We start from the raw sequence: 25,326 nt of genomic DNA, 5'->3' as shown, positions 1-25,326 counted from the left end.
CAATCTCTGTTCCCAGCTTCTTCTTATCTGAATTCTTGCATAGTTGAGTTGTGGACACAACAAGATATTTCAGGCCGTCATTTTGGGCTTTGGGACACTGTTTGACATGTTTCACTATTTTCTGACATTTTATGGACCAAACAAGTAACTCATGAATCATAGATTAATGCACAATGAAAATAACCATTAGTTGTAGCCTTATGTTGTTATTAAAAACTAACAGTCTTTTTTGTTACCTTATTTCTTAAGAAAGAATTGGAGCCTTTGGGTCCGTTAAATTGAGTTTCTTAATTTGTTACATTTCTTCTTGTCCCACCAGGTGCTCGGCGGAGCGACAGCAGGTGGGGTCGGTCCTAAAGGTGAGCCTGGATACCCAGGAGCACCTGGACTCAAAGGAGAGAGAGGACCAACAGGTAAAAACCAAAACTCACAGGTTGTTTTAGTAATGCTAAAGCCTTAGCTAACACAGAACCACAGATTTTGACACAATGCTATTGCTTAGTAGCAAAACTGAACTGCAAACATTTGTCTAATTAGATTGTGGATAAAATGTTTAAATATATATCTAACATATGCATTAATTCATGACCAAGCTGTTCTGTTTTTCTTGAAAGGGTTATCATAAACATTTAACGGTCACATAGCTATAAGTTGGTGTTGTTACTTTGACCTAGGAGGGCTAGCTAGCATTATGCTAACAAGCAGCTGATAATGATAAGTGTGCCTCTGCTCTCTGGGGTTTAATTGAGTAAATGAGATTTCTATTGCGTCCTATATATTTTTGGTCCTTGCTTCTTTTATTTATTATTCTCAATGTATTAATTTCATCTACAAGTTATAACACATGTATCATAATACTTGACCCTTCCTAAGTTTTTTAACCTGAACTTTGCCCTCTTGTCTTCTTCAGGTTTAACAGGACCCCCAGGAACACCAGGACTTCCAGGTCTCGGTGGTGGTGGTCAGCCTGGATCTCCAGGCTTCCCGGGAGAAAGAGGTCAGAAGGGAGAACCTGGGTCTCCAGGCCTGTCTTTGCCGGGTCCTCCAGGACGCCCGGGTACTCCTGGCTCACAGGGTTCACCAGGTCTCCCTGGACCTCCAGGCTTTTCCACAGCAGGACAAAACTGCATCGCTGGAGAGCCCGGGCGTCCCGGCGTGCAAGGAGAGAGAGGTTACCCAGGAGAGACGGGCCAGAAAGGTGAGAAAAGCTGGTGCTCAACAAAAAATGCAAGTACTGTTACATAACTAAAATATTACTCAGTTACAAGTAAAAGTACGGATGTTAGAAAGATTAAGAAAAAGTATTCATAGCCAAAATGTCTTAAGATAACAAAAAAGATGAAGAAGTGGGTTAAATTTAGGAAACTTTCCCTGAAAACGCTGACCTGAGTGATTTGCTTCTGTTTCAGGTGAGAAGGGTGACACCTGTGTGAACTGCTTTGGTGGTACCAGTGGCATCCCAGGACCCCCAGGACCTGCAGGACAGCCCGGATTCCCTGGTAACAGATTTGACATTAACTTTAACTAATCCTGCCTATTATCAAATTGTCCCGGCCTCTGGGAGTGATTGGTCTATATTATCAGTATCATTGTTTCTGTATTTGTAATTTCTTTTCTTCTCCTCCATCAGGATCTCCTGGTGGCCCAGGTGCCAAAGGAGACAGAGGATTTCCAGGAACACCTGGCGCTGTTGGACCCCCTGTGAGTACTTTTTCACTTGTCTTTGAACTCTGAACTCTGATTGAACTCTTATGTATTAAATCAAACCCCAAAATCTAATAATCAGTGCCCAGTTGCATAAACCTCCTAACTTTCAAACTTAACTGTGTAGCAGAACATTAATAAAGTATTTCCCCAAGCTGAGGGGGTTAGGAGCGTTACATAAAGACTCTGGTGTCTCTCTGCATAAGTGTTTAGACTAGGGTTGCAAATTGCCAATTATAAGCTCTGTCCTTAATTGATTATTGGTAAAATTAACAATCCTCAATCGAGTTTGGGGAAAACACTCCTAAGGAAGTCCGTATGGTGATTTTATGCAGCTCATATTTTACTATGGTATCCTTGAATTTAAATTTAAGAGAAGCATTAGCTTAAGTAGTTTTATGCTAATTTGCCATTGATGCTGACAATAATGTCTTCTTCTTCCTTTCCTGTCCAGGGTGCCCCTGGTCTTCAAGGTGCTCCAGGATTCCCTGGAGAGAAGGGCGACCCGGGTGATGCCATCACAGTCAGTGGCGTGAGGGGAGACAAGGGTGACACCGGTTTCCCCGGACCGCCCGGTCTGCCCGGTCTGGACGGTCGACCCGGTCGTGATGGACAGCCTGGATCTCCTGGACCCAAAGGAGCTCCTGTAGGTGGCTTTCCCTTCGTCTATAACACTGATCAGTTGATCCGTCTGTGATCCATTTCATAACCGATGTGTGTTTGACAGGGCTCTCTGCAAGTGAAAGGAGAACGTGGGCTCCCCGGTGAGCCAGGTTCCCCAGGTATTCCAGGAGACAGGGGTCCTCCAGGAGCACCCGGCTTCGGACCTCAGGGGCCCAAAGGAGACAAAGGTGTCCAGGGTGTCTCAGGACGACCTGGAGGTCCTGGTGCCCCCGGTAAGAAGACAATCTTAGGGTTATTAATTGATTAGACCATCTTTTCTTCTTTAACCTGCATTAGAGCTGAATGATAAAAACAACAAAAAGTATTTTGGGTATGAATTTTCATGAAGAACAAACAGCATCAATAGCAAATTACCATGTATGGGCAAATCAGAAAGAGGGAAGGTCGCCAAATATATTGAAATATGTTTATAAAACAGGGACAGCTAGAAAATTCTGTCCTCTGACCACAATAAATGAGAAATTACAGTGTGTTACTTCATACTTGTGTGCAGGTCTGTTTAAACTCCAGTACACTTCACCTTTTATTTGCTCACTGAAACCATCCAATCATCTCTCTCCATGTAGGTACTAAAGGTGAACCAGGCCTGTCGGTGGCCGAGAAAGGTGCGCCAGGACCCAGAGGACAGGACGGTGAACCAGGACTACCCGGTGCACCAGGTACACTATTATTATTTTAGAGTAAAGGACTTTTTTTCACACAGTGCTCACTCCAAGGTGACCTGTTTGCGTTGTCTGATCAGCCATTTGTTTGTGTTTTTCTGTCGCTCAGGTAGCCCAGGTGGGCCTGGACAGAATGGTTTCCCTGGTTTACCAGGAGCAAAGGGTGAACCTGGACTCCCAGGCATCGGACTCCCAGGACCCCCAGGAGCTAAAGGTAAAGACACCAACGAACACTCATCCCATCTGCCTTCCTCCTAACCTTTCTATCTTTGCTGCTGTCTTCACCCATCCTCGTCTTCTTCTTAATATGCCTTTGCACCTTTTCTTCCTCCTCAACCCTCAACCTCTGTTTTTTTTCTTGTTGTTGTCCACCAGGATTCCCAGGTATCCCTGGCCAGCCAGGAACTCCTGGAGGACCAGGAAGACCAGGAGTCGATGGGCTCCCCGGCCAGCCTGGACTTCCTGGACCCAAGGTAGAAATAGAGACAGATGGACGAATAAAATACTTTGCTAATCTTTAAGTTAAGGTTATATATAATATAAAAAAATAATAATAAATGTAATGCTAACAATAATAAGTACTAGCTTAAGTGTGAGTGACGGTAGCGAAGCTAGCTAGCTAGCTGGATTATGTTTTTGCTTTGGAGAAATTATGAAACTGGCTACAACAGATATCAGCTTCGACATAAACACTACATGCCGTGGTATCACTCCCTCGCTTGTGAGAGAGAGGTAGAGATGTCACAGCACTTGGGCTCGACTCGGTCTTGGTACACTGTGGTCTTGATCACGACTTAGTCTTGGTTTAGGTGGTCTTGAGTGCAACACTGCTGTATAAAGCCAGAAATAATGCTCTTGTAAATCAGATGAGAGCTAGCTAGCGCTTGGCAGTGTTATCTTATTGTTTGCGTTAGCTTGCTAGTTTGTTGATCTGCAGTTAAAGAGTTATCCTTTATTCAATCAGGTAATCTCAAGATAAGTGAAATAATAAAGAAATAAAAAAAAGAAATAAATGTTTTAAAAGAGCAGTTAGTTAACTCAATCGGTATTGATTAGCTTAGCTTGGCTGAGTTGGCTTAGTTGGCTAGCTAACTGTTAGCTAACCAACTAAGCCAATCTAAGCTAATCGCTTATTTTTTCATAAATGCAGCCCTGTTTTCTTGTTATTGATATCGATCACATAGTAGCTCATATACTGTACCGTGCATTGATGGCTCCTTGACTTAAGTGAATTAACCGTTTTGCTGCCTTCTGTGTGTGTGTGTGTGTGTGTGTGTGTGTGTGTGTGTGTGTGTGTGTGTGTGTGTGTGTGTGTGTGTGTGTGTGACAGGGTGAACCTGGCTTTGGCCTCCCTGGCCCCCCTGGTTTACCAGGAATACCTGGAGCTAAAGGATTCTCCGGACCAAAGGGAGATCCTGGTTTCCCTGGCGGCCCTGGATCACCTGGACGATCTGGATTTGATGGCGCTCCAGGACCTAAAGGTATCCTGCCGTTTTCTTTCTAATTCAGTGGATGATGGAGTGCAAAAGAGAGAGGGATTTAAATTTACTTTTGAGCGTAAGATCTGAAAATTACAGGCAACATTTTTCATTTCATTGTGTCACTTGCTTAGACACACAAATGTTTCCACGCAGAACTGTCACCTGTTCACCCACAACTCATTAAAACCATCAAACAGTACACGGAGCTGACAGTGACTCTCTCATCTGTCTCTGTCCAGGTGAACCTGGTGTATCTGGTAGTCCTGGAGCTCCTGGTCCACCTGGATCCCCCACCATCGGCTCACTGGGCCCCCCTGGCCCACCTGGACCCCCTGGCCTAATGGGACCGCCAGGTGAGATAAATAAGACTATATTTTTTCTGCATAGATTTTCTCAAAACTGAAAAAGGTGCATCTTCTGCAAGCTAGACTATCAATCTGTCACCCGTATTATCATTGCAGAAAATACAATAGTGACATGTTTGTGACACTGCAGTTCACCAATATTTTTAATGTTAATCAGCATCACTTTTTAACTAAAAATTTAGTTTTGAAAAGCTGACACACAGATAATGGCCAGAAAAATATTATTAATAACCTGTAAAAAAAAAAGCTTTTATTGTGAAACAGGTGGAAATGTTGAGTTTTCGTTAACATTAGTTTGAAAGTGAGTGTCACAAGTCACAAAGTGCTTATGTTTTATTTTTTGCATGTGTTTATGTGTTTTGAAATATTTGTTAATTTGTCTGTGTGACACTCCGGACTGTGCATGACCACTCTCTTGTCCATGTTTTGGGCTTGTAAAAGTGTCTGGATGTCAATTTTGGTAAAGGGGTTCAAACTATGTGTTGCACACTTTCCATGTGAGCACCTCAAAGCACCTGAGCACCTGACTTGAGTGTCGAGGGTTTGTCTGGTTGAATGAAAAACACAGTCAGCCTTTTGGTTGGTGATCAAGGTGTGTGTACCGATTGTTTAAATATATATGTATCACCATTTTCCTCGCTTCTTCATCTTGTCTCTCCACCTCTTGCCCATTTTGTTCTTAAGACGCCACCAAAAATGTCACAGCTTTCGCACCCTTCCTTGGCTGCATCACCATCTTCCACACGCTGTTTGTACAGCTTCTATATCACACGTCAGGCCTCACCGTTTTAACATCACTCAAGGCTCTTTCTTCGCGAGCGCACCGATCGTAAACTAACCTCACAGAGTTTCGGTTCACCGGCGTCAGTCTCTTCTCACGCCACTTTAACCTCACGCCACTTTTCCTTCGAATGTTCACAAAAAACAAACTAACCCATATCCAAGTTCCCATATCTAAGTTTTCAAACACTCAGCGTGCATCAGTTGCTTCTGGTCAGTGTTCCTGATGACAGAAAGTTTTGGTGCATATTCAGAGTGTTTGAAAACCGGCTTCATATCTGTGTTTTAATGCATTTAATGCATTATTATACTCTGTTCTCCTCATCTCATCTTCGGCTTAATCCAACGCTCCGCCCTCCCCTGTGCTTTGAAAAACGCGCCTCCCTTACCTGCGACGCTCTGACACCAAGGCGAGAAAGGTATTGTAACCCAGTACTGGTGCTGGTTGATCACCATTTAATGGTGACACATATGACTCGTGACAATCTCTGATTGTTTTGTACTTTCAAATACGCATTAAATGTCATTTGAGATATTAAAGGGATAGTTCAGATTATTTGAAGTGGGGTTATATTTTAGGTGCATAAGTTTTGTTTTGTGTTTAATGATTTGCTGCTTTGCCTTTTGCAATCACCTGCATCTTGACTGCGTTGGACTTGTGTCTCGAGACCTGCATCTAATTTTGTTGCGAGCTCATGTCGAGGGGAATAAAGTCCAGACAGAATTCATTAAAAAAAGATTCATTTTGTCTTTGTTCATTGCCAGGACAGGTTGAGTTACACTCTATTTCCTGTATCTGAACAACAAAATCTTGACATTATCATAACAGGATTCCCTGGAGGAAATGGAGAGAAGGGAGACCCCGGCCCTCCAGGTCTAGATATCCCAGGTTCACCCGGAGAAAGAGGAAGTCCTGGTTTCCCAGGTTCCCCAGGACCAATCGGAACCCCAGGACCTCCTGGAGGACCTGGACGGGATGGCCTCCCTGGATTGCCAGGTAAAATAAAATGCTAACATCATTAATCTATAGGTTTGACTTAGTAAGGTAAGCATAACTACTACAGACTAGCTAAAGGTGTGACAGGCTCAGAGATTACTGCGTCCTCCTGTAGAAGCTTAACAAACGTTTCCTTTAATTGGTTTTAAAAATTTGAAACATGAAAATGTTTTTCCCAATAGTTAGGCCTATATGATCATCTTGCTTTAGCAGAGTGGATGATAGACTGTGTAATTTAATATTTTAAACTGACTTTTTTATTTATTTGCTGCTCTAACTTCTGTCTGCTCCTCTCTAATACCTGACTGTCTACAGGTCAGAAAGGAGACATGGGTCCCATGGGACCTCCAGGACCTGGTGGAGGGCCAGGAGGCCCAGGAGGACCTGGTGGTCCTGGAGCTAAAGGTATTCACATAAACTCCATGCTCATTACTCTTACAGATATCACACACAGTTTGTCCCAGGACAGACGACAGGCAGCCAACACCAACTGGATGGCACGGAAAAATGAACAAACCGTCTTTGAGTCTAATATTATTCTCTTAATGCATAGAACTATATAAATGCATCTTTCTCTTAATGAAGTATTGCAAACTTAAGATTAATGTTAAATTCCCTCCAAAGCATAAGCTCAAAGCATATAAAAAAAACATGCATTCTAAAGGAATAATTTGTGATATTTTCATGATACTTCTGTTGTTGATGTAATAAAAAATAGAAAGAAACAAAGGATGTTGCCAGTGACCGTGATAAAGATCTCTGATTCTTACGTTCTCTTCTCCAGGTGAATCTGGATTCCCAGGCAGAGACGGTGCACCAGGTCTTCAAGGCGCTAAAGGAGAGAGAGGCGAACCCGGTATCCAGGGACCCCCTGGAGCCACCCTGCCACCACAGGCCACAAAGGGAGCCAAAGGAGATCCTGGACTACCAGGTACAGCTATAAACACCTTGATTTTCATTTTGTCTTTGGCAGTTTTTCTCAGAAAGTATGAGATGACAAAATATTCCACATTTTAAAACCTGCCATCCCTCCCCTCTATCCCTTAATATCAGAGACTGCAGGTTTAGAGGGGTTGATTAATTGAATATTTTAGTCTAGTCTGCTCGACTCATTAATCCTTCATCTGACAGAGGTTTGTACAAGTTGTTAAAAAAAATCCAGAAGCAAAAGAATTGTTTGCGAGTTGTTTGTTTGTGAGTTTGAACCAATTTGAACCAACTCCAGCTGTGTTGAAAATTAATATATCTCCTACTGGGCATAGTCACATCTTAAGTATGTGTTCTGTATATGTCAGTTTTACAGGTCCCCCAGTAACATCTTTTAATCTTATCTAAAAATATCTAAGTACAGGAAATAGGTTAAACCGAGTACCAAGTTTGTTCTGTAATTGAAGCAAAGAGCAAAAAGAGCGGATTAAAGAAGGGTCAATTAATATTCACTGTATTATTCAATTAACATTATTAATTTGTGTGTGTTTTCTAATATACAGGTGCACCAGGTCTTCCAGGTCAGAAAGGCATCTCTGGTCTCCCTGGTGACCCCGGACTGCCAGGATCAGATGGTCGCCCCGGACTCCCCGGACCACAAGGTACAGTGCGGGTTTACCTTAAAACACACAGACAACCAAACATACATATAAACACACTTAGGCAAATAGATTTCTAATGTTTCTATTGTACTGCAGGTCCTAAGGGAGATCCTGGCATCCCAGGAGGCCCAGGTGGTCCTGGAGGGCCAGGAGCAAAGGGTGCCATGGGAGAAATGGGATTCCCAGGTGGGTTTGAATGTCTCATATCTCTCTGTCAAGTCCAAAAATCAGAATTAAATACTGAAATACTTATATGATAACATCAATCTTGGCGTTGGTTATTATATTTGCCTTCTAGTCGACATAAGCGACTAAAGCAACACCTAATTCCTTTGTCATAAATGCTGATGTCCCACTTTGATTATGTCACAGGACCATCAGGGCAGAAGGGTCTACCAGGTCAGCCAGGTAGGTCGGGATTGCCAGGACAGCCAGGAGGACCTGGTTTCCCTGGAGCCAAAGGTGAGCCAGGCTCTGCTGGAGTTGGACTACCCGGACAACCCGGACTCAAGGTACAGGACGCAGTCACTGAAGTTTTCTAGCTTATTCAAAATGCCAAGTAAGGTTTAAACTTGGATTTATTAATGTCTCTCACAGGGTGAACCAGGCCAGCCAGGCTTCCCAGGAAGTCCAGGACTTAAAGGAACTCCAGGATCACCCGGTCTCCCAGGTTTACCAGGAGGGCCAGGTTCCAAAGGTGACCCCGGCCTCCCAGGATTCCAAGGTAAATCTGAAGTTTGACTGTAGCAGGTTTAGGAAAGACCCTCGGAACTCATAAAAGCAGGCAGTGAAGCACATATATTCTTCACAATCCTGCTTCTCGCATTAGCTGATGTGCCGTCCATTTCCTCCATGCGCCTCTCCTGTCAGGTGCACCTGGTGTCCCCGGTCCTAAGGGTCTTGACGGCGGGCCCGGTGCCCCAGGTCTCACTGGAGCTCCCGGTAGACCAGGAGAGTCTGGCCGACCGGGAGGACCAGGGTTGCCGGGAGAGAAGGGTCAGGCAGGTCGGGATGGGATCCCAGGACCAGCTGGAGTCAAAGGAGAGCCAGGTGAGTCCCTACTTTACCATATATTCAAAAGGACGATATGCGTTTGGTTGCTGTTGTTTGACTATCCTTGTAGTGTTCTGCAGATTGATTCACTTCTCTTCTGATTCGGTTCTACTACAGGTCTTCCCGGTTATGGTGGTCCCGGTCCGGCTGGACTGCCAGGGTTGCCAGGTGAGTAACTGTGATTCTTGTCTTGGCCCTGATATAACATCATCATGATGTAACATACTCTCTACTTTATCTCTCACTATGTGCTCAGGTGCAAAGGGAGACCCCGGTCTTCCTGGTCCATCTGGCAGTCCTGGTTTCCCCGGCCCGAAAGGAGATGCTGGTTTCCCCGGCTCTCCTGGTCCTGCTGGCAACATCGGCCCTCCTGGGGCTCCTGGACTGGCTCTGCAGGGCCCCAAAGGACTCCAAGGACCCCCTGGACCACCAGGAAGAGCAGGTAAAGCACTTGGATTCAGTTTGTGTCACCACGGGTACCGCCAGAAGTTGCTGCCTGGTTTTCGGGTCTTTTCGGATCGTTTTTTGATTCCGATTCCTTTGGACCTAGATTAAGTCTTTTTTTTTTTAAACTAATCTAAAAGTCATAAATAAATGGTTAAAATAGTCGTCTGACCAAACCCACCTAAATATTGGCATATATAGTAATACTGGAGAACAATTGGAGTTCTACTAAGTTCTACAACATAATGTAACTTTAAGGTTAAAGTGTTCACTGATTGGTTATCTATTGAGAGAAAGTGTTGTTCTCAAAAACATTTTTTTAATTATGCGTAATAATTAGTTAAAACTGTTGGCAAACGAAAAAACAACATACTTTGGAAAATGCAACTTGTAGTTAAAAAAAACAAACAAAAAAAAACACGAATTTACAGCACAGACATTATAGGTGCAAACTAAAGAAAAGACAGCACTGATGAATGATGGATACTGGGAGTTGTAGTCATTCAGCTCACTAAAACAGCAAAAACCAGGCAGCAAATGGCAGAAAGGTCACTTTGAAAGTGAATGCTTTCATCTCCATGTCAGCTGATTTGCATGGGACGTTGTTGCACCAATCGCCACCGATGGCATAAATAAGATCCACCTCACTGTTTGAGCACCACCTGTCCAGTCATTGTCCAGAACACTGAGCATGGATGTTGTAAGTTTTTGTTCCACCTGCCCCTTTTCACCAGGAAGCGTCGGGGTGCTCCTCACACACCAATCATTGTTTGTCACCGGGGTTTGGCCACGCCCCCCCAAAAAAGCATGTGTTTATTCCACTTTGTCTGTTTCATCATCCATTTTTTTTCCCCACCAATTCATCCCTCCTTGTGTCTCCTCACTCCCTTGCCCTCGTCTCCTGATCCCATGATGGGGGAAGCTGTAATCTATCCATCTCTCCACAGCCCTGAAGCACTGTGTGTGTACGTGTGTGTGTGTGTCTGCAACAAAACGTGTGCGTCCGGTGTTTGTGGTTGATCATTGTTAAGAAATGTTGGTGTGAAACAGCCGAGCCTGGGACAAACTAAAAACAACTCTCTGAAATAACCATAAAAGAAAAGAAACAGAAAAAAAAGAAAATCATAAAGTTTTTTTAGGTTAATATTTATGACTTGTTTCAGTGTATGAATTTCCACCAAGTTGAGAGTTGTGGGGTTTGTGTCTGTCTCTGCTGTCCTGAGCGTGTTTTGTCCCACCGATCAGTCATCTGCATGGACACAACACACACTGAGAACAAGCCAAACACAATGCTGGAAAGAGACACTGATTCACACCTGAGGAAAACACACAAGGCCTGATACAAACAAGTGCAAAGAACACGTCGTTGTAGTACTTTAGAAGCGCAAAATGGCCAAGCTTGCAATTTTTTTTAATGTAATTTTTTATTTTAAAGTTTTTTTTTTGTGATAACTAGTTAATTTATATCATCTCAAGATATAATGTAAGATATGTCTTATGTAGAATTTCTATTATGACAGTCATTATAATGTGATTTCATAAAGAATAAATTGAAAAAAATTTTTAAAAGATGTTTTAATTCCATTTGAAAGAAAGTAAAAAAATAAAAATAAATTAGACTGATGTTTTCTCACATAATTCAACACACACTATTCAAGCTTCAACAGTATGATTTCCTGTTCAGCACTGTGTTAGGCTAGTTATAAAAAAAAACAAGCGCTCAAGTGTTTTTCTGGGTGTCAAAGTGCCAAAATGAAGCTATGACATTTTACCCCCTTGTTTCCTGTGGCCTGGCCCCACCCACTGTGGTGCGGCCCCGCCTCCTCATGCGATGACACGTGTGTCCGGCCCGCCGCAGGTCCCGCAGGTCAGATCAACGGCATCCAGACTCCTTCTGCACGTTCCTTACAGCACCACCGACCAACCGAGTTTAACACCACTTTCTGATCTAGCAGGAACAAATTTCACCTTTCGAAAAAAATCACTGCATTTTCTTTATTTCCGACTTTACTTCTTCCTAATCACTCTCTTTTTTCCACTTTCTTTGCACACTGATGACACTGATGGTAGTATAATGCACCTTTAACAAGTAAGCACCCTTTTATTAAAAGAAATCTTTGCATAATTGAAAAAAAAAAGATACCTTCTTGCACAATTAGCATGTTATTTGGATCACTTGTACTGTCAAGTATAAATCTAACATGCAGAATGTGTAAAACACGACACATAACTAACTCACCTGAAACATGAAATCACTGTTTTAAGTTTATGTCACGTACTGTGAGTCCAGTTCTGCTGGATTTTACTGAAATTTGTTTTTGCATATTTGGAGACTATTATAGTTGGAACATATTGCAGTTTAAAAGTTTTGCTGTAGCAGTCAGCAGTATATCCCAAATTCCTACGTCTCCTCCCAGCTCGCTGCAGAGCGCCACCTCTTGGTCCCGCCCAGGTCAAGGCCAGGCCAGTTTGATGACAGGGAGTACAGTACCAAGGTGGATTGCTTACCGGTGTTCTGATAAGTGCTACCTATCGAGCTGTGCTAGTTAACAGTTAATAGAGTATTTCAACATGCTTCCCTTCTTCTTACAGTACACATGGACTGAATAGTGCATAATATAAAATGATTCTGTAGTTGGAGAATTATCCGATGAAGAATATTGGTCTATTGAAATATGCTGCCCCTGAAATCTTAAATAAAGATGTTAGAGTAAAGTATCAAAATATGCTCCCTATATTCTTACAGTACAGTTAGCCCCGTTTGTAATAAAAAAAATAAAGACTTTGACATTGATTTGTGCTATGTAGAATTTCACCAGCTGACCAACACTGTTAAATTAACCTTAAAAAAAACTATGAGGAATAAAAAAACAAATAGCCATTAATTCTTTTGTCCAGTTGCCTTCTTAGTCACATAAAGACAAAATATTTCTGGTCAGTCTGACTGTGTTTCTGTGCTGATGCTTGCTTCTGTCTAAACCTCCTCTTCTTTTTTGCCCTGTGCCATCAACCCGGCTCCGCTTTGCTTGGGAATTCTGGGAACCCTAGGTCCTCCAGGTTAGACCCCAGTGGTTTGATGGTTTTGATACGTGCTGTGGTATATAAATAAAAAGCAGGTTTTGTATCTCATGCTAATTTGCTTTCTTTACCCACAGGACAAGCTGGACACAGCAAACACACACATAAAACAAAACATGTACACATTTACCCCGTTGTGTCACTGTTGTAGCAGGTCATCCTCACACGAAGAGCTCCACTCTGATGTTCTTGTGTTTTGTTTTACCTTTCCTCATTTCTCTTTTAGCGGAATAAATGTGTGTTTTTCTTATCAGTTACGCAAAATTTGAGATATTAAGTTTAATGCTATGTCGAGAAAAAGCTGACATCCAAGATATTCCTTTGTTTGTTATGTGGTATGATTATTTAACATAAAAAATGTAGATTTAATGCAGTAAATGATGTAACGTCAGTGCAGCCTGTATTTGCTTATTTATTTATTTCTGTCCTGGATGCATTATAACAGAAAAGGGCTCAGTTCAGTTTCCATTTGTACCATTAAAAACATGAAGCGAGAATCTGATTTACAACATCTTTTTCAGTTGTAAAACTAAATTTAGACAAGGTAGGAATGGCAGCCATTAGACTGCAACAAAAGTTCTTTTTTTTTTTAGTAAAAACTGATGAAAGGAAACCAAACTGATCCCAGCCCTGGTGAGAATATAATGAGAAAAAGGTGTGGTGTTGTTCCTCTATCATTCTGTACCTGATCTTTGACTCTTGATGTCTGCGTGTGAAGGTGGACCTGGACCAGAGGGTCCCCGCGGGCCCCCAGGAAGTGGCGGCATTAAGGGAGAGAAAGGTATTCCCGGCGCTCCTGGCCAGCCTGGCTTCCCTGGACAGAAGGGAGATCTTGGTAGCCCCGGATTCCCGGTAAGATCATTTTGTCAGATTTGATCAATTTTTCTGGACGGTCAAAGGAATTGAGATTTAACTGTCGGGACGTCTTTTTTTTACCAGGGTCCCTCTGGTCTTCCCGGCGGTCCTGGTGTGAAGGGAGATATCGGTCTGCCTGGCGTTCCTGGATTCCCTGGTCAGTCCACAATATCATAACAGCTTTTTCTCATTCTTCCTACTATCAAAAAATGTATTTTGATGTTATACGTTCATCGTTAGCAAAGCCCAAAGATTTGTTTTATTTGTATTTTTGCCAGGACCAAAGGGAGACCCAGGACTTCCTGGAGGCAATGGTCTTCCTGGTGATCCTGGAGATATCGGACCCACTGGTAGGTGAACACATTTACCTTTGTAGTTATAGTAAAGTGTGATCGGAGCTACTGATGATCATGTCAGTATCAGTTTAAGTCTTCAAAGATGTAATTTCCTGTCTTTGGCACTGACGTTATCTTTAAATTATCTTAATTCTGACCTCTAGGCCCTCCCGGTGACCCCGGTATACCTCCAGCTCCCATCGTGGTGAAAGGAGAGCGAGGACCCCCTGGTCCTCCAGGCCAGCCTGGTGGTCGTGGATCACCCGGTAGTCCTGGACGTGACGGACTTCCAGGTGGGTAAATGTGGTCATGGGCCTTGAAGGTTAGTTGGTCGTCAATCATGACACCCAGGATTCAGGCAAACTTTGTATGGATGATCTGGGTTGAGTAGACCAGGACACTCATCTCTTGTTGTATAGAGGGACAAGCTATTGATATCCGTGTCTAACCTTTTTGAAATTGAAGTAGTTCCAGCATCAGATACAGTTTGCCCATCTCACAAAGAGGACTCGTCTCTTTTGCTGCTCTCAGGTCCATCTGGTGACCCTGGAGATGCTGGTCCGGATGGTCCTCCTGGCTTCAGCGGTCCACCTGGCAGGAAGGGAGACAACGGACCTGCTGGCCAGACTGGTGAGTGAAACGAGAATCGGACACCAACATGCCAAAAAATAAACAGAAGCAATTATTTGTATGTAGTAACAAATGATGACATAAGGCTGATTTTGCTGCCACCTAGTGGTTTAACTTTTCCTCTTGCCTAAAGTTGGTCTAATAATTTGCAAAACTAGAAACATAACAGCTTTCCATTTCTATAATATTCTTCCTCTGCTCTTAGGTCAGCGTGGTTACCCTGGTCCTCCTGGTTCAGATGGTCCACAGGGTCCTCCTGGTCTTCCAGGAACAGTGTCTGCACCCCACGGCTTCCTCATCACCCGACACAGCCAGGGTCAGGAAGTGCCTTACTGTCCCGAAGGAACTAGCCTCATCTACGACGGCTACTCCCTGCTGTACGTGCAGGGCAACGAGAGGGCACACGGACAGGACCTCGGTACGAAGGACTTTTGTTTCGCTAAGCCTTCATTTTTATCAGGAAGTTGCATTAAACCTAAATGTTTTTATTTGATCAAAATCACTTTCAGGCTCAGCCGGCAGCTGTCTGCGCAGGTTCAGCACCATGCCCTTCATGTTCTGCAACATCAACAACGTCTGCAACTTCGCCTCCCGCAACGACTACTCCTACTGGCTGTCCACGCCTGAGCCCATGCCCATGTCCATGTCCCCCATCACTGGAGAGAATATCAAGCCCTACATCAGCAGGTGGGGCTGAGGAGAGGAGAAGAAGAAAGTGAGGAGTAACAGATGTGGGATGAAGCAAGGTGTTTAACGTTACATTTCTGTGTGTGTGTTTAGATGCGCAGTGTGTGAAGCTCCAGCTATGGTGATCGCAGTCCACAGTCAGACCATCACGATTCCAACTTGCCCTTCAAACTGGGAAGCTCTGTGGATTGGATACTCCTTCATGATGGTAGGAAATTACACCTGTACACCCCAACAGTGTTTACAAAATGAATTCTTCACCTCCTAAACCTGAGAGCAACCATCACAACTATACCCTCAACCCAACTTTTACCCTAACTTTAACCCTAAAGCTAATGCTAGCTTAGCCATAAATCTAAACTCTCCAGCAGGCCTTTGAAGAACCAAAAAATGTCCTAAGTCTTGATCTCTGCACTCTTTCCTACTTTGAATCAGACTTGGCTGTTGTTGTTGTGACTATTTGTTTCTTTTTTTTAATATGGACTTTCTGTTGAATTGCCAGGATGTTCAACACGGTTTGGCAGAACAAACTAATGCATGCTAACTTCTATAAAGTCATCCAGGACAGTCAACCTGAACTGTAATCTTATCTCATCTATGGAGTGCAATGCATAACCGGTCTCCCCTTCCCTGTGCAGCACACTAGCGCGGGTGCAGAGGGCTCCGGTCAGGCCCTGGCCTCCCCCGGCTCCTGCCTGGAGGAGTTCCGCAGCGCTCCCTTCATAGAGTGCCACGGCAGAGGGACGTGCAACTACTACGGCAACTCCTACAGCTTCTGGCTGGCCACTGTAGAACCCAGCGAGATGTTCAGGTACGTGAACACGTGCCAGCGGCGTGGTTTAAAGTTAGCAGGTCAGGATGCTTTTTAGCAAGAAGCCCAAACTGATTAGATAAGAAAGACAGAGGAGATGCATTCGTTTTGACAATAACATAAAGAAGGTTTATATATTCATTATAAAATGGAACAGACTTAGTTTGTGACATTTATTTCCAAGCATAACTGCCAAAAAATGCACAATAAACATTATATACTCTTTTCATGAGTCGAAGTAAAAGATCTAAGACTTCTGTGCACAAAAAAGGTTTATTTCACTTAAATTTAGTTCACAAATTAGTCAGAATCTGTGTTCACGCTGGCTGAATGCACCAGAAACATTTACTGTCTCTTAGTCCAGGGCTAAAGATAGTCCTGGACTGAAAATATGCAGTGTGAAAAGCCCTTCTATGTCTTCAGCCCTTTTGATTAACATGAGCACTAAAAGGAAGCAAATTTAGTGAACGAATTTTGAGAGAAATTAACCTTTTATGTGCATAAAAGAAGTCTGAGGTCTTTTCCTTTAACTCGAGAAAATGTGCATTTATATTTTTGTTCACATGAACCCTTCTTAACCACCTTGACCTTTGGTCTTCACAGGAAGCCCCAGTCAGAGACTCTCAAGGCGGGTAATCTACGGACACGCGTCAGCCGTTGCGTGGTCTGCATGAAGAGGACGTAACGGCACACGGCAACGAGCCAACCCACCGTCGCCGGGGACGCCTGATCAATAAACAAGAGATGATTGGATGACGGGGGACAAGTAGGGGGGTGGTGGTCACAGCGACGGATAGGCCGTCGTCGTGGTGACAAGGTGGAATTCTGATGGTGCATTGTCTTCCGGGAAAAAAAAAAAAACAAGCAAACAAACAAACATTACAACTAAAACAATGGTGCTACTGTGCAACACAGCTTAAAAAAAAAAAAAAGAAAAAACTGACGAAAATAAATCTTACATTTAGTCTTTGTTTTTCTTAAGAAGTACCTCAAAATGAAAGCAGAAAAATATCCACTACATGGTGCCATGATGGATGTGTGACAACAAAAGTGCATTTTTCATTTCTTTTCCCTCCTTTCCCAAAAGGATCGTCGTTTCCTTTCTCTTTTTTTTTAAAAAAAAAAAAATCACTTTTGACGTTGGTGCAACAAAATGTGATACTGTGCATCCATTTCGAGACAGAAATGCTCTTCTTCTTCTTCTTCTTCTTCTTCTTCTTTTTTTTTGTTTTTGGCCTTATTGATGAGGAGTGGATGGTTTCCACAGTTACCAAATCGGCACTTTGACTTCGGAACATCCAAGATGAGAGATGCACTGACGATGAGCTTTCCTTAGTGAGACTGACTGCCTTTTTTTTTTATTACTAGCTCTTCATTCACACGCTCTTTCTCTCTCGTTCTCCGTCATTTTTTCTGTCGTTTAACGTTACATTTGGTGGTACTAACCCTGCTGTAGCCCGCCTTCTAACCGTCAGCCTACACCTTCTTTCTCTTACTTTTTTTTTTGTAAGTAATTAAATGTGTATATTGTGTAAAACACCTTTTGTTTTTAGTGTATTAGGTCCTGTACCAGTTCTTTGTTATAAGACGATTTTCCAGGTTCTTTTTAGCTCACACACTCACGCGCTCACACACAAACACACACACATACACTCACTCATTCACATCATTGCTCACTGACACACATCGACTCAGATATTGTACAAAGTAAGGCTTTTATGAATGAAACAGTATTTTATATATAATAAATATATATTTGAAAAAAAGAGGATAAAAGGTATATAAACTTTATTCGGCTGTGGGGAGATTGTTCGACGTTTTCAAACACAAAGGGTCAGGCATTTCACCGAAAAATAAAGCTAACTACTGAGCACAGACAGAGCCATTTTCCCTGAAACATAACAGTCTTGTATGATATTAACGATGCCAATCGCTTAAATCTTTTGTATTCAATTTGTAGAATTAATAAATGTTGAAATGAAATAAAGGGGATTTGCTTTTAGGTAGTCTAATGATTGGGGAATGTGACAGATATTTGTGCAAAAAAAAAAAAGGATTTGAATTAAATCTTGGCTCCTTGATTAGAAAACCGTGATATATGTTTTGTGTTTTTTAACATTTCCAGGTGCTGGGCTTTGCTGTAAAAAGAGGCCTGAGGTTTTGGGGCCCATTTTGCACCCCAAAAACCTTTAAATCCACTTTCGCTGGCTTGAATTTGTATCCAAAATTGGTTAAAGTGTTCACACTCGAGCCTGCTGAAACGCAGGTTTAAGTGTCTGTACATTGAAATCAGGTGTTTAAAGTCCCTGACGTGACGCTTCTCTCACATCAGGTGCACAGACTCCTGATGTACTGTAAGTCTACAAGAGCTGTTCAAGGGGGGAAAAATGTTTTCCTGTGATTTTATTGTTATTTTTATTTTTTCAAGACTGCTTTTATGAATTCTAATTTTGGGGTGCGATTAAAAATGTGTATTTGTTTTTTTTTTCTTTTTTTTTTTTTTTTTTTGTTTATTTTTCATGTTATGTTATCCAGAAGTTGTTATAAACTTTTAAGACTGAAATAAATACTATGTCCAAAGTGTTGTCTTCTGGAAATGTGTGATTATGACCCAGAGAGAAGAGACAAAAGTCCTACAGACGAAGAGCAACGTCACACACGTTTTAAATGTTTTTATTCCAACATTATTTCCACTAGAAACATTCAGGAGTAAAAATCTGAGTCACAGCCTCTGATCACCTGACACAGAGAGATCTCACCTGATTTTACTGTGTCAACATTTTGCTTTTACCGCTTTATTTTTATTTGATCAATTTCTGTTAAACAATGTAGTGAATTACATTATCCAATTCTAATACAGTGTTTTTACCGCTGCAGCTAACAATTATTTTTATTATGGATCAATTGATCGATTATTTTCTAAAATGGAAATAGTGAAAAAATGTTGAGCGAAGCTCAAGGTGACGTCCTCAAATGTCTCGTTTTATCCACAACTCAAAAAATATTCTCACTGTCAGAGAGGAAGAAAGGAACCAGACAATATTTACATTTAAGGAGGAAATGAAATTAGAGAATTTTTGCTTCTTAAAATTAAAAAAATGTCTGAAATGATTCATCGATAAATTGATGTTGACACAATCTTGTCTCTTACAATGTGTCAGATGGAAATATTAAAACAGCTGCTGGAGAAGGATTTATCAGCTCATTTAAGAAGTTAGCATTAGCATTAGCTCACATGAGCAGCTACACTTACAAAATCTGCTTGCAAGGGTCGTAATTTTTGCCAACAAAATCCACTATCGTCTTCCAGAAATGAGAAGCTGCTTTTGTTAACTTTTCTCAGACATTGGTATAAAAAAAAATTGGTAAAAGTAAAAGTAAAAGTATTGATTCAACTTCTTTACTCAAGTAAAAGTGAAAAAATAAAGGCTCTGAAATGTAGTGAGTAGTGCTGAGATCAAAGAAAGCTGTGAAATAACAAGGCAAACTTCCAAACAGTCCTCTTTATTGTTGAATAGAAGCACAGTCATTAACTCTTCATTAAAGACATGAAGTCTCTCTCTCTCTCTCTCTCTCTCTCTCTCTCTCTCTCTCTCTCTCTCACACACACACACACACACACACACACAAATGATGCTTCTTCAACTTTATCAAAAATAATAACATACAAACAGACTCCAAACAGAGACAAAATACAAATACATCAGAAATTATCTTGTTCCAAAATACAAATACTTGTTCATCAAATGTATCAAAATACAAAATACTGGAATGAAAAATGTATTTAATTAAAATAAAAGTTATTTGTAATTTAAAAATTTAAAACAAACTCATATTATCTCATTTGAGGTATTTATTAGCTTCAATATGTGTCTGATCTTAACAATCCTACATCATGGATGTATTAAGAGAAGTGGATGCGTTCATTCCTATGAATGTTGCTCAGTGTTGCATGAATCCATAAAATGAATGTAAACTGAGCTCTATGGGGCAGCAGCTAACTTCCAGCCTCCACTAACATGAACAGTTATTAGATTATTTAATTCTGTGTCTCTTCTAGACTTTACAAATATTAACGGACTGAATGAACAGATCAAATTCTAAAAAAGCATAAATCAAATCATTTTGCAGAAGTTGAAGAAGCAGTTGTGTCTTCAGGAGTCAGTGTGGTTTGTCTTCAGAGACAGCAGGGGGCAGCAGAGGAACATGTCATTGATGTGTCCCTGCACTCAGCTGGTTTCCCTTCAGGTAGACTGGAGTGCAGGAGGCCCACATGATAAAGTAGAGCCACAGACAGTCAGTACTGCTGCTGCTGACAGTCCCAGTCCAACACAGAGGACCAGTCTTCACCGGATCACTGCTGCTGCTTCTGCTCTCACAGCTTTGGGCTGGACAACGTCTGCTGGAAACAACATGAAAAGAGTGTTTGTCATTTATCTGAGGAGGAAATATTTCATAGAAAACTTATTATAGGCTGAATCACAAAGACTGGCTTGATTATTTATAATCAGAGTTCAGCTGAACTAAGTTTAAAATCAGTAAATCCAGATTTAAAATTAAGCAAAATTTTGTTGCATATTGCTAAAAAAAACTATTTAGAGTTTAATCAATATGAACATAAACACTTACCTAAAATAAAACATAATTAATTCCCTCATTTATTGTAATTTGTGTTTGATTAACTGTTTGTAAAAATACTTTAAAGTCTTTGTAGACAAACACACAGGCTGTTTATTTTACTGTAACATGATGAACATTATTGACTTCTGTGATGCTGCATTTCTGACTGAAGGTAAAGGTCTACAGATATATAACACACAGGATATTAGACATTTATTGTTCACACGTGAGACTGAAACTGTGTTTGTTGACTCTCAAGAGTCAAAGATTCAAAGTTTTTTTTAAGTTGAAATAAAATAAAGCCTCAAAGGTTCATAAGGCTTCATGTGTCTGTCACTGACCGACTGTGTCTTTAAGGTGGATCTGTCAGATAAAGATGGAGGTGAGACCTGAAATCCACCGTCAGTCAAGAGAAGGTAGAGCTGTGAGGAAATGTGCAAGGGCACAGCAACAACTGGGAAAAAACTCGCGTCCTGTTTTGCAACCGCATGTCACATGTTTTACTTGTGGTTTCACCATGGTTCTAAAAAAGAGAACTCCACTGTGCAGATTGTGTGTTACACAACACCACAAGGACTCTTAAAGAGGTGAGACCTGAAATCCACCGTCAGTCAAGAGAAGGTGGAGCTGTGAGAGTACATGCCACAGAACTATAGTAATGAATCAGTGGTTGAAGTATTACTTGGTCCTGAGGTCTCCTGTTGGTTTCACTCTGGTGATGTTGACTGAAGTACAGTTGGTTCAGAAGCAGCTTCTCTCCAACTACTAACAGACAGTGAACATTATTGATGAATAAAATACATCCTGCCTTTATTTTCTGAATGAGACATAAGATACAATTTTTTTAAAACACCATTTATTCAGATATACTTTGTAAGACTTTTCATGTAAGACATTTACTACATTTAATATTTGGAGCAGTTTGATTGTGTGTAATGATTACAGATTAAATATGATGTGATTGTATAAAACTGTAGGGTCAATATTATACTGCAAGAGAAAATATTAAAAGACACACAGAAGAGACAGAACAACTTCTCTCATATAAACAGGAATTTATTTACATTATGTACATTATAAAGTGCAGTGTAACAACGTCCATCAGTCCATCAGTGGACATTAGGGTCAAATATAATAATTAAAGGTGCAGTTCTTATAATTCTGTTGTCTCGTTGGTTCCAGATACATTTTGTCAGACTGATGATTGATAAGAGCTGCTGGAGAACAGAGTGATCAATGACTGAAGCAACTTACAGATAAATCTGAATGATTCCTCTGAAAAACTCTTCATACAGTGAAAACAGAGACAACCGGGACATTTTAGAGACGCAACAGTGGAGGATGTTGAATGGAGTCGAGGCAGCTACAGTCTGTTTTTACACTTCTGAGCTGATGGTAACAGTCTGATATCAAACGTGGAAAATCTGAGACAATGGAAGCATTTTTAATATTGACATTAATTATTTCTGCTGTAAGAACTTCATTTAAAATAAATAAATATTAAATATATAGTTCATATCATCAGTAGCATTGGACAGTCTGTTTCTTGGTTTTATGATTCAGGTGTTGAAGCAAAACTCTGATGACTGCAGAGACAATCAATAGAGCAACAACTGCTGCTGTCAGTCCCAGTCCAACATAGAGGACCGTCCTTCCCCGACTCTCTGGTTGTGGACTCACTGTTGGTCTCTGAGGTTTGGACTCATCAGCAGCTGCTGTAAAGGACAGAAAATGGACTCAAGTGTTTTGGACTGTTGGTGGGACAAAACAAGCAGTTTGAAGGTTCTAGGAGGACGACTGTTGGACTCTACGTCATTATGATGGACAGTTTTAGCAACACTAGCAGCACGGCTCTAAGATGGAAATCTGGTTTTACTAAACTACTGAATCAACTCACCAGTGACATTGAGAAAACATCCACGGAGCTTCACACCATCATTTGTTTTCACTTCACAGACATACAGGCCCGAGTCTTCAGTCCTGAGTCTGGACACATGAAGTCTGACTCGTCCTTCTCTGAGGACGTCTTTGTCCCACTGGACTCGTCCTGCAAACTGTTCATCCTGAGACTCTGAGACCTCAACACCTTCATGTAGACGAAACACTCCTGGGTTCTTGAGAGGATTTATCATGTGACAGTAGATATAAACAGAGTGGAGCGACGTGTCAGTTGTGGTTGTGAACGTCCATTCCAGTGTGATGTTGTGGTTCTCCTCTGCCTGATAGGACGTCTGTGTCACATTCACTACAAATGTTCCTGTTGAGGAGACAGAGAGGGAAAGTGAGGAGCAGACAAACTGACAACTTTAAACTCCATCTAGAGATGTTTGTGTGGAGAGTTTAGTGATGCTCTCAGTGCTGTAGAGACCTTCCTCCTCACACATTTAAAGACTCAAGTGTCAAAGTGTGTGTTGTCTTTTGTCTTGATGGATAATAAAGTGAAGGTGTAAACTAACCACAGACACAGGAGGTCAGCTTGATGAGCAGCAGGATCCTGCAGATCATCTTCTCCCTGTCAGAGGAGACACAGGTGAAGAGTCATGTGATCAAAGTTCACTCATCACAGGTGTAAAGAGAGAAAATCTACAGTCAGTCTTCTGTAATGTGAACATCTGAATGTGTTTCTGTCAAAAGGTGCTTCCAGTTTCAACTGAGGAAGAAACAATAAATATTCAGGTGTTTTTCTTTAATCTTCACCTCATGAACTCTTCACTGTTACTCAGTGAGTGTGGAAAACATTTCTGCTGACATCATCTTATTGTAGGATTATAAACTGAAGAGGCTGCTGTGTGACGTGTTTTACACCTAATTAAGTTTCTTCATTTGTGATTTGTAGCTTCAGATTTGTACAGACAGTTTATTTCTAAACTCATGGTGAAAAGGTGTCTGTCTGTCTGTCTTTGTGTCTGTGGTCTCAAATAAATCATCAGGTCCATGATAGAAAACAGGAAATATAACAGTCAGTCATAACCAGGATGATAATAAACAGTCCAACTCTGCACTAATAAAACAATACAGCATTAGTACACAGTAATATTCACACTTTTGAGAACAGTAATATTCACGTTCCTCTGGAGAACATTAACAGTAAAACTATATCATCCAAAATAACCAAAAATAACTGATCATGAACAACACTGATGATAAAGAGGCTCCATTTACAAAAGTTACTAAACTAACAATCTGTCAGAGAGCAACTGAACAACAGAGGAGGAAACAAGATCTGTTCATGTACAATTATTCACAACACAAGACACACAGATTACATGTCCTTTACACTCACATCAGGAGACAGAGACACACCACAGGTTTCACAAGGGAGGATGGAAACTCTGTGTAAACGAGTCCTGTCAGCACTTCACTGCACTTGAGATAAACGCTCCGCCTACTGCCGGCAGGACTCAAAATCTTTCTGCTATTAGTTTCTATGAATCCGATCTTTCCTCCTCCTGACTGTCTGTTCCTGTCAGACTGATCCTGGGTCACTGACCACACAACACTTTATTACCTCACAGCAGTTTATATTGTGTTGGTCTGTCTAACCCCGAATTTACGCCGCGGCACGCAGAGGAATAGCTCCCATTCTAGTCAATGCTGTAATGAACACAAGAAGCAGCTCGGAAGTCCGCTTCTCTGCAGCTGAACTGAGCAGCGAGTCTATTTTCGACGGATGACGCGTCACATGGCACAGAGCAGGTGAAACAGTCAGAAAGTCAGGCGCGGAAAACAGAGGAGAATCGCCTGCAGACCGTGCAGACTCGCGATCATAAAGACAGACAGAAAATAAACAATTTAACGACGTAGCCTGCTCATCCATGGTAGAAGCACAAAGAGCAAGGAAAGAGGACTGAATCAACAAAATCAGAGCAAATAAACATAATCAGACGGGCAAAACGCTGCGCTGCTGAAACGTTTCTGAAACGCTGCTGGTGAAAACTGAAGTCGAGCGCTCAACGGAACAAAACCGTGTGGTTTTATAGTTTGAAACATAAACCTGTAACGTAAATATTTCCTGCATATATAAATGAGACTGTAACTGAACATAAACACGTTGTTGTGTTTTTAGGTTGATGTGTTGCTCTTTAAGTTGTATCTGTGTAGTAAAACAGTAAATGATGATCTATCTGTGACTCCATCAATCTAAACTGTTGTTGAATTGTTTCTTTACTGAGTGAACAGAACAAATTATTATTCATCAACACTTTGTCTCATCCTGAAGTGAAGGAAAAGACCTGAAACTCAAACTCAATAAATCTTCACAACACGATTCATAGAATGATAAGAACATTAAACAGACGATGGACATTACCTGAGTGTCTTCAGTCACATGAGGACCAAAAAACAGGACAAGAAGACAGAGATGTGCCGTTTGACTGAATTATTCTGATAATCAGAGAGTTGAAGTAATGAAACATGCGTCCTGTTAAAATCCGTAATTGTCAAAGACCGCAGGTTTTGTTGGTGTTTCAGTGCATGTGTCTTCCGTATGGTTTTTTGCTCCGCGGTGCTTGACCCAGCCTCTTATTCTTCTCTACTGACTCACGGTGCCTT

General features: G+C 41.5%; 2 protein-coding genes across 4 annotated transcripts in view; one reads left to right on the top strand and one right to left on the bottom strand.

Moving 5' to 3' along the window:
* The window catches only part of col4a5 (collagen, type IV, alpha 5 (Alport syndrome)), a 51,937-nt gene extending 33,201 nt beyond the window's left edge, over positions 1 to 18,736 (top strand). The window contains exons 19-49 of the mRNA XM_084711538.1: positions 320 to 413; positions 911 to 1,198; positions 1,410 to 1,499; positions 1,631 to 1,701; positions 2,159 to 2,350; positions 2,432 to 2,600; positions 2,955 to 3,047; positions 3,160 to 3,264; positions 3,426 to 3,523; positions 4,381 to 4,531; positions 4,771 to 4,884; positions 6,506 to 6,673; positions 6,989 to 7,078; positions 7,458 to 7,604; positions 8,164 to 8,262; positions 8,359 to 8,448; positions 8,635 to 8,774; positions 8,860 to 8,986; positions 9,133 to 9,312; positions 9,433 to 9,483; positions 9,572 to 9,757; positions 13,556 to 13,689; positions 13,777 to 13,849; positions 13,971 to 14,042; positions 14,192 to 14,320; positions 14,559 to 14,657; positions 14,863 to 15,075; positions 15,167 to 15,344; positions 15,438 to 15,552; positions 15,983 to 16,155; positions 16,759 to 18,736. Of these exons, the coding sequence (XP_084567664.1) occupies positions 320 to 413; positions 911 to 1,198; positions 1,410 to 1,499; positions 1,631 to 1,701; positions 2,159 to 2,350; positions 2,432 to 2,600; positions 2,955 to 3,047; positions 3,160 to 3,264; positions 3,426 to 3,523; positions 4,381 to 4,531; positions 4,771 to 4,884; positions 6,506 to 6,673; positions 6,989 to 7,078; positions 7,458 to 7,604; positions 8,164 to 8,262; positions 8,359 to 8,448; positions 8,635 to 8,774; positions 8,860 to 8,986; positions 9,133 to 9,312; positions 9,433 to 9,483; positions 9,572 to 9,757; positions 13,556 to 13,689; positions 13,777 to 13,849; positions 13,971 to 14,042; positions 14,192 to 14,320; positions 14,559 to 14,657; positions 14,863 to 15,075; positions 15,167 to 15,344; positions 15,438 to 15,552; positions 15,983 to 16,155; positions 16,759 to 16,840 (4,011 nt within the window). The 3' untranslated portion in view covers positions 16,841 to 18,736. The remainder of the gene's footprint in view (positions 1 to 319; positions 414 to 910; positions 1,199 to 1,409; positions 1,500 to 1,630; positions 1,702 to 2,158; positions 2,351 to 2,431; positions 2,601 to 2,954; positions 3,048 to 3,159; positions 3,265 to 3,425; positions 3,524 to 4,380; positions 4,532 to 4,770; positions 4,885 to 6,505; positions 6,674 to 6,988; positions 7,079 to 7,457; positions 7,605 to 8,163; positions 8,263 to 8,358; positions 8,449 to 8,634; positions 8,775 to 8,859; positions 8,987 to 9,132; positions 9,313 to 9,432; positions 9,484 to 9,571; positions 9,758 to 13,555; positions 13,690 to 13,776; positions 13,850 to 13,970; positions 14,043 to 14,191; positions 14,321 to 14,558; positions 14,658 to 14,862; positions 15,076 to 15,166; positions 15,345 to 15,437; positions 15,553 to 15,982; positions 16,156 to 16,758) is intronic.
* Positions 18,737 to 21,824: 3,088 nt separating this feature from the next.
* Positions 21,825 to 25,238, bottom strand: LOC146305393 (uncharacterized). Of its 3 annotated transcripts, none has more exons than XM_084712911.1 (4): positions 24,059 to 24,360; positions 23,232 to 23,287; positions 22,673 to 23,032; positions 21,825 to 22,487 (listed from the first exon to the last, which is right to left on the bottom strand). In XM_084712911.1, coding segments are annotated over exons 1-4 (609 nt in total). In that variant the 5' UTR covers positions 24,061 to 24,360; the 3' UTR covers positions 21,825 to 22,296. The 3 variants fall into 3 exon arrangements, with proteins under 3 accessions (XP_084569037.1, XP_084569036.1, XP_084569038.1); XM_084712910.1 differs by having other exon boundaries at positions 21,828 to 22,490; positions 24,059 to 24,346; XM_084712912.1 differs by lacking the exon at positions 24,059 to 24,360 and adding an exon at positions 25,085 to 25,238 and having other exon boundaries at positions 21,829 to 22,490.
* Positions 25,239 to 25,326: the final 88 nt, after the last annotated feature.

Source organism: Lutjanus erythropterus, chromosome 23, assembly GCF_056507025.1.
Source record: "Lutjanus erythropterus isolate fLutEry1 chromosome 23, fLutEry1.hap2, whole genome shotgun sequence".
Classification (NCBI taxonomy): Eukaryota; Metazoa; Chordata; class Actinopteri; order Lutjaniformes; family Lutjanidae; genus Lutjanus; species Lutjanus erythropterus.
This window is presented reverse-complemented; position numbering and strand designations above follow the sequence as displayed.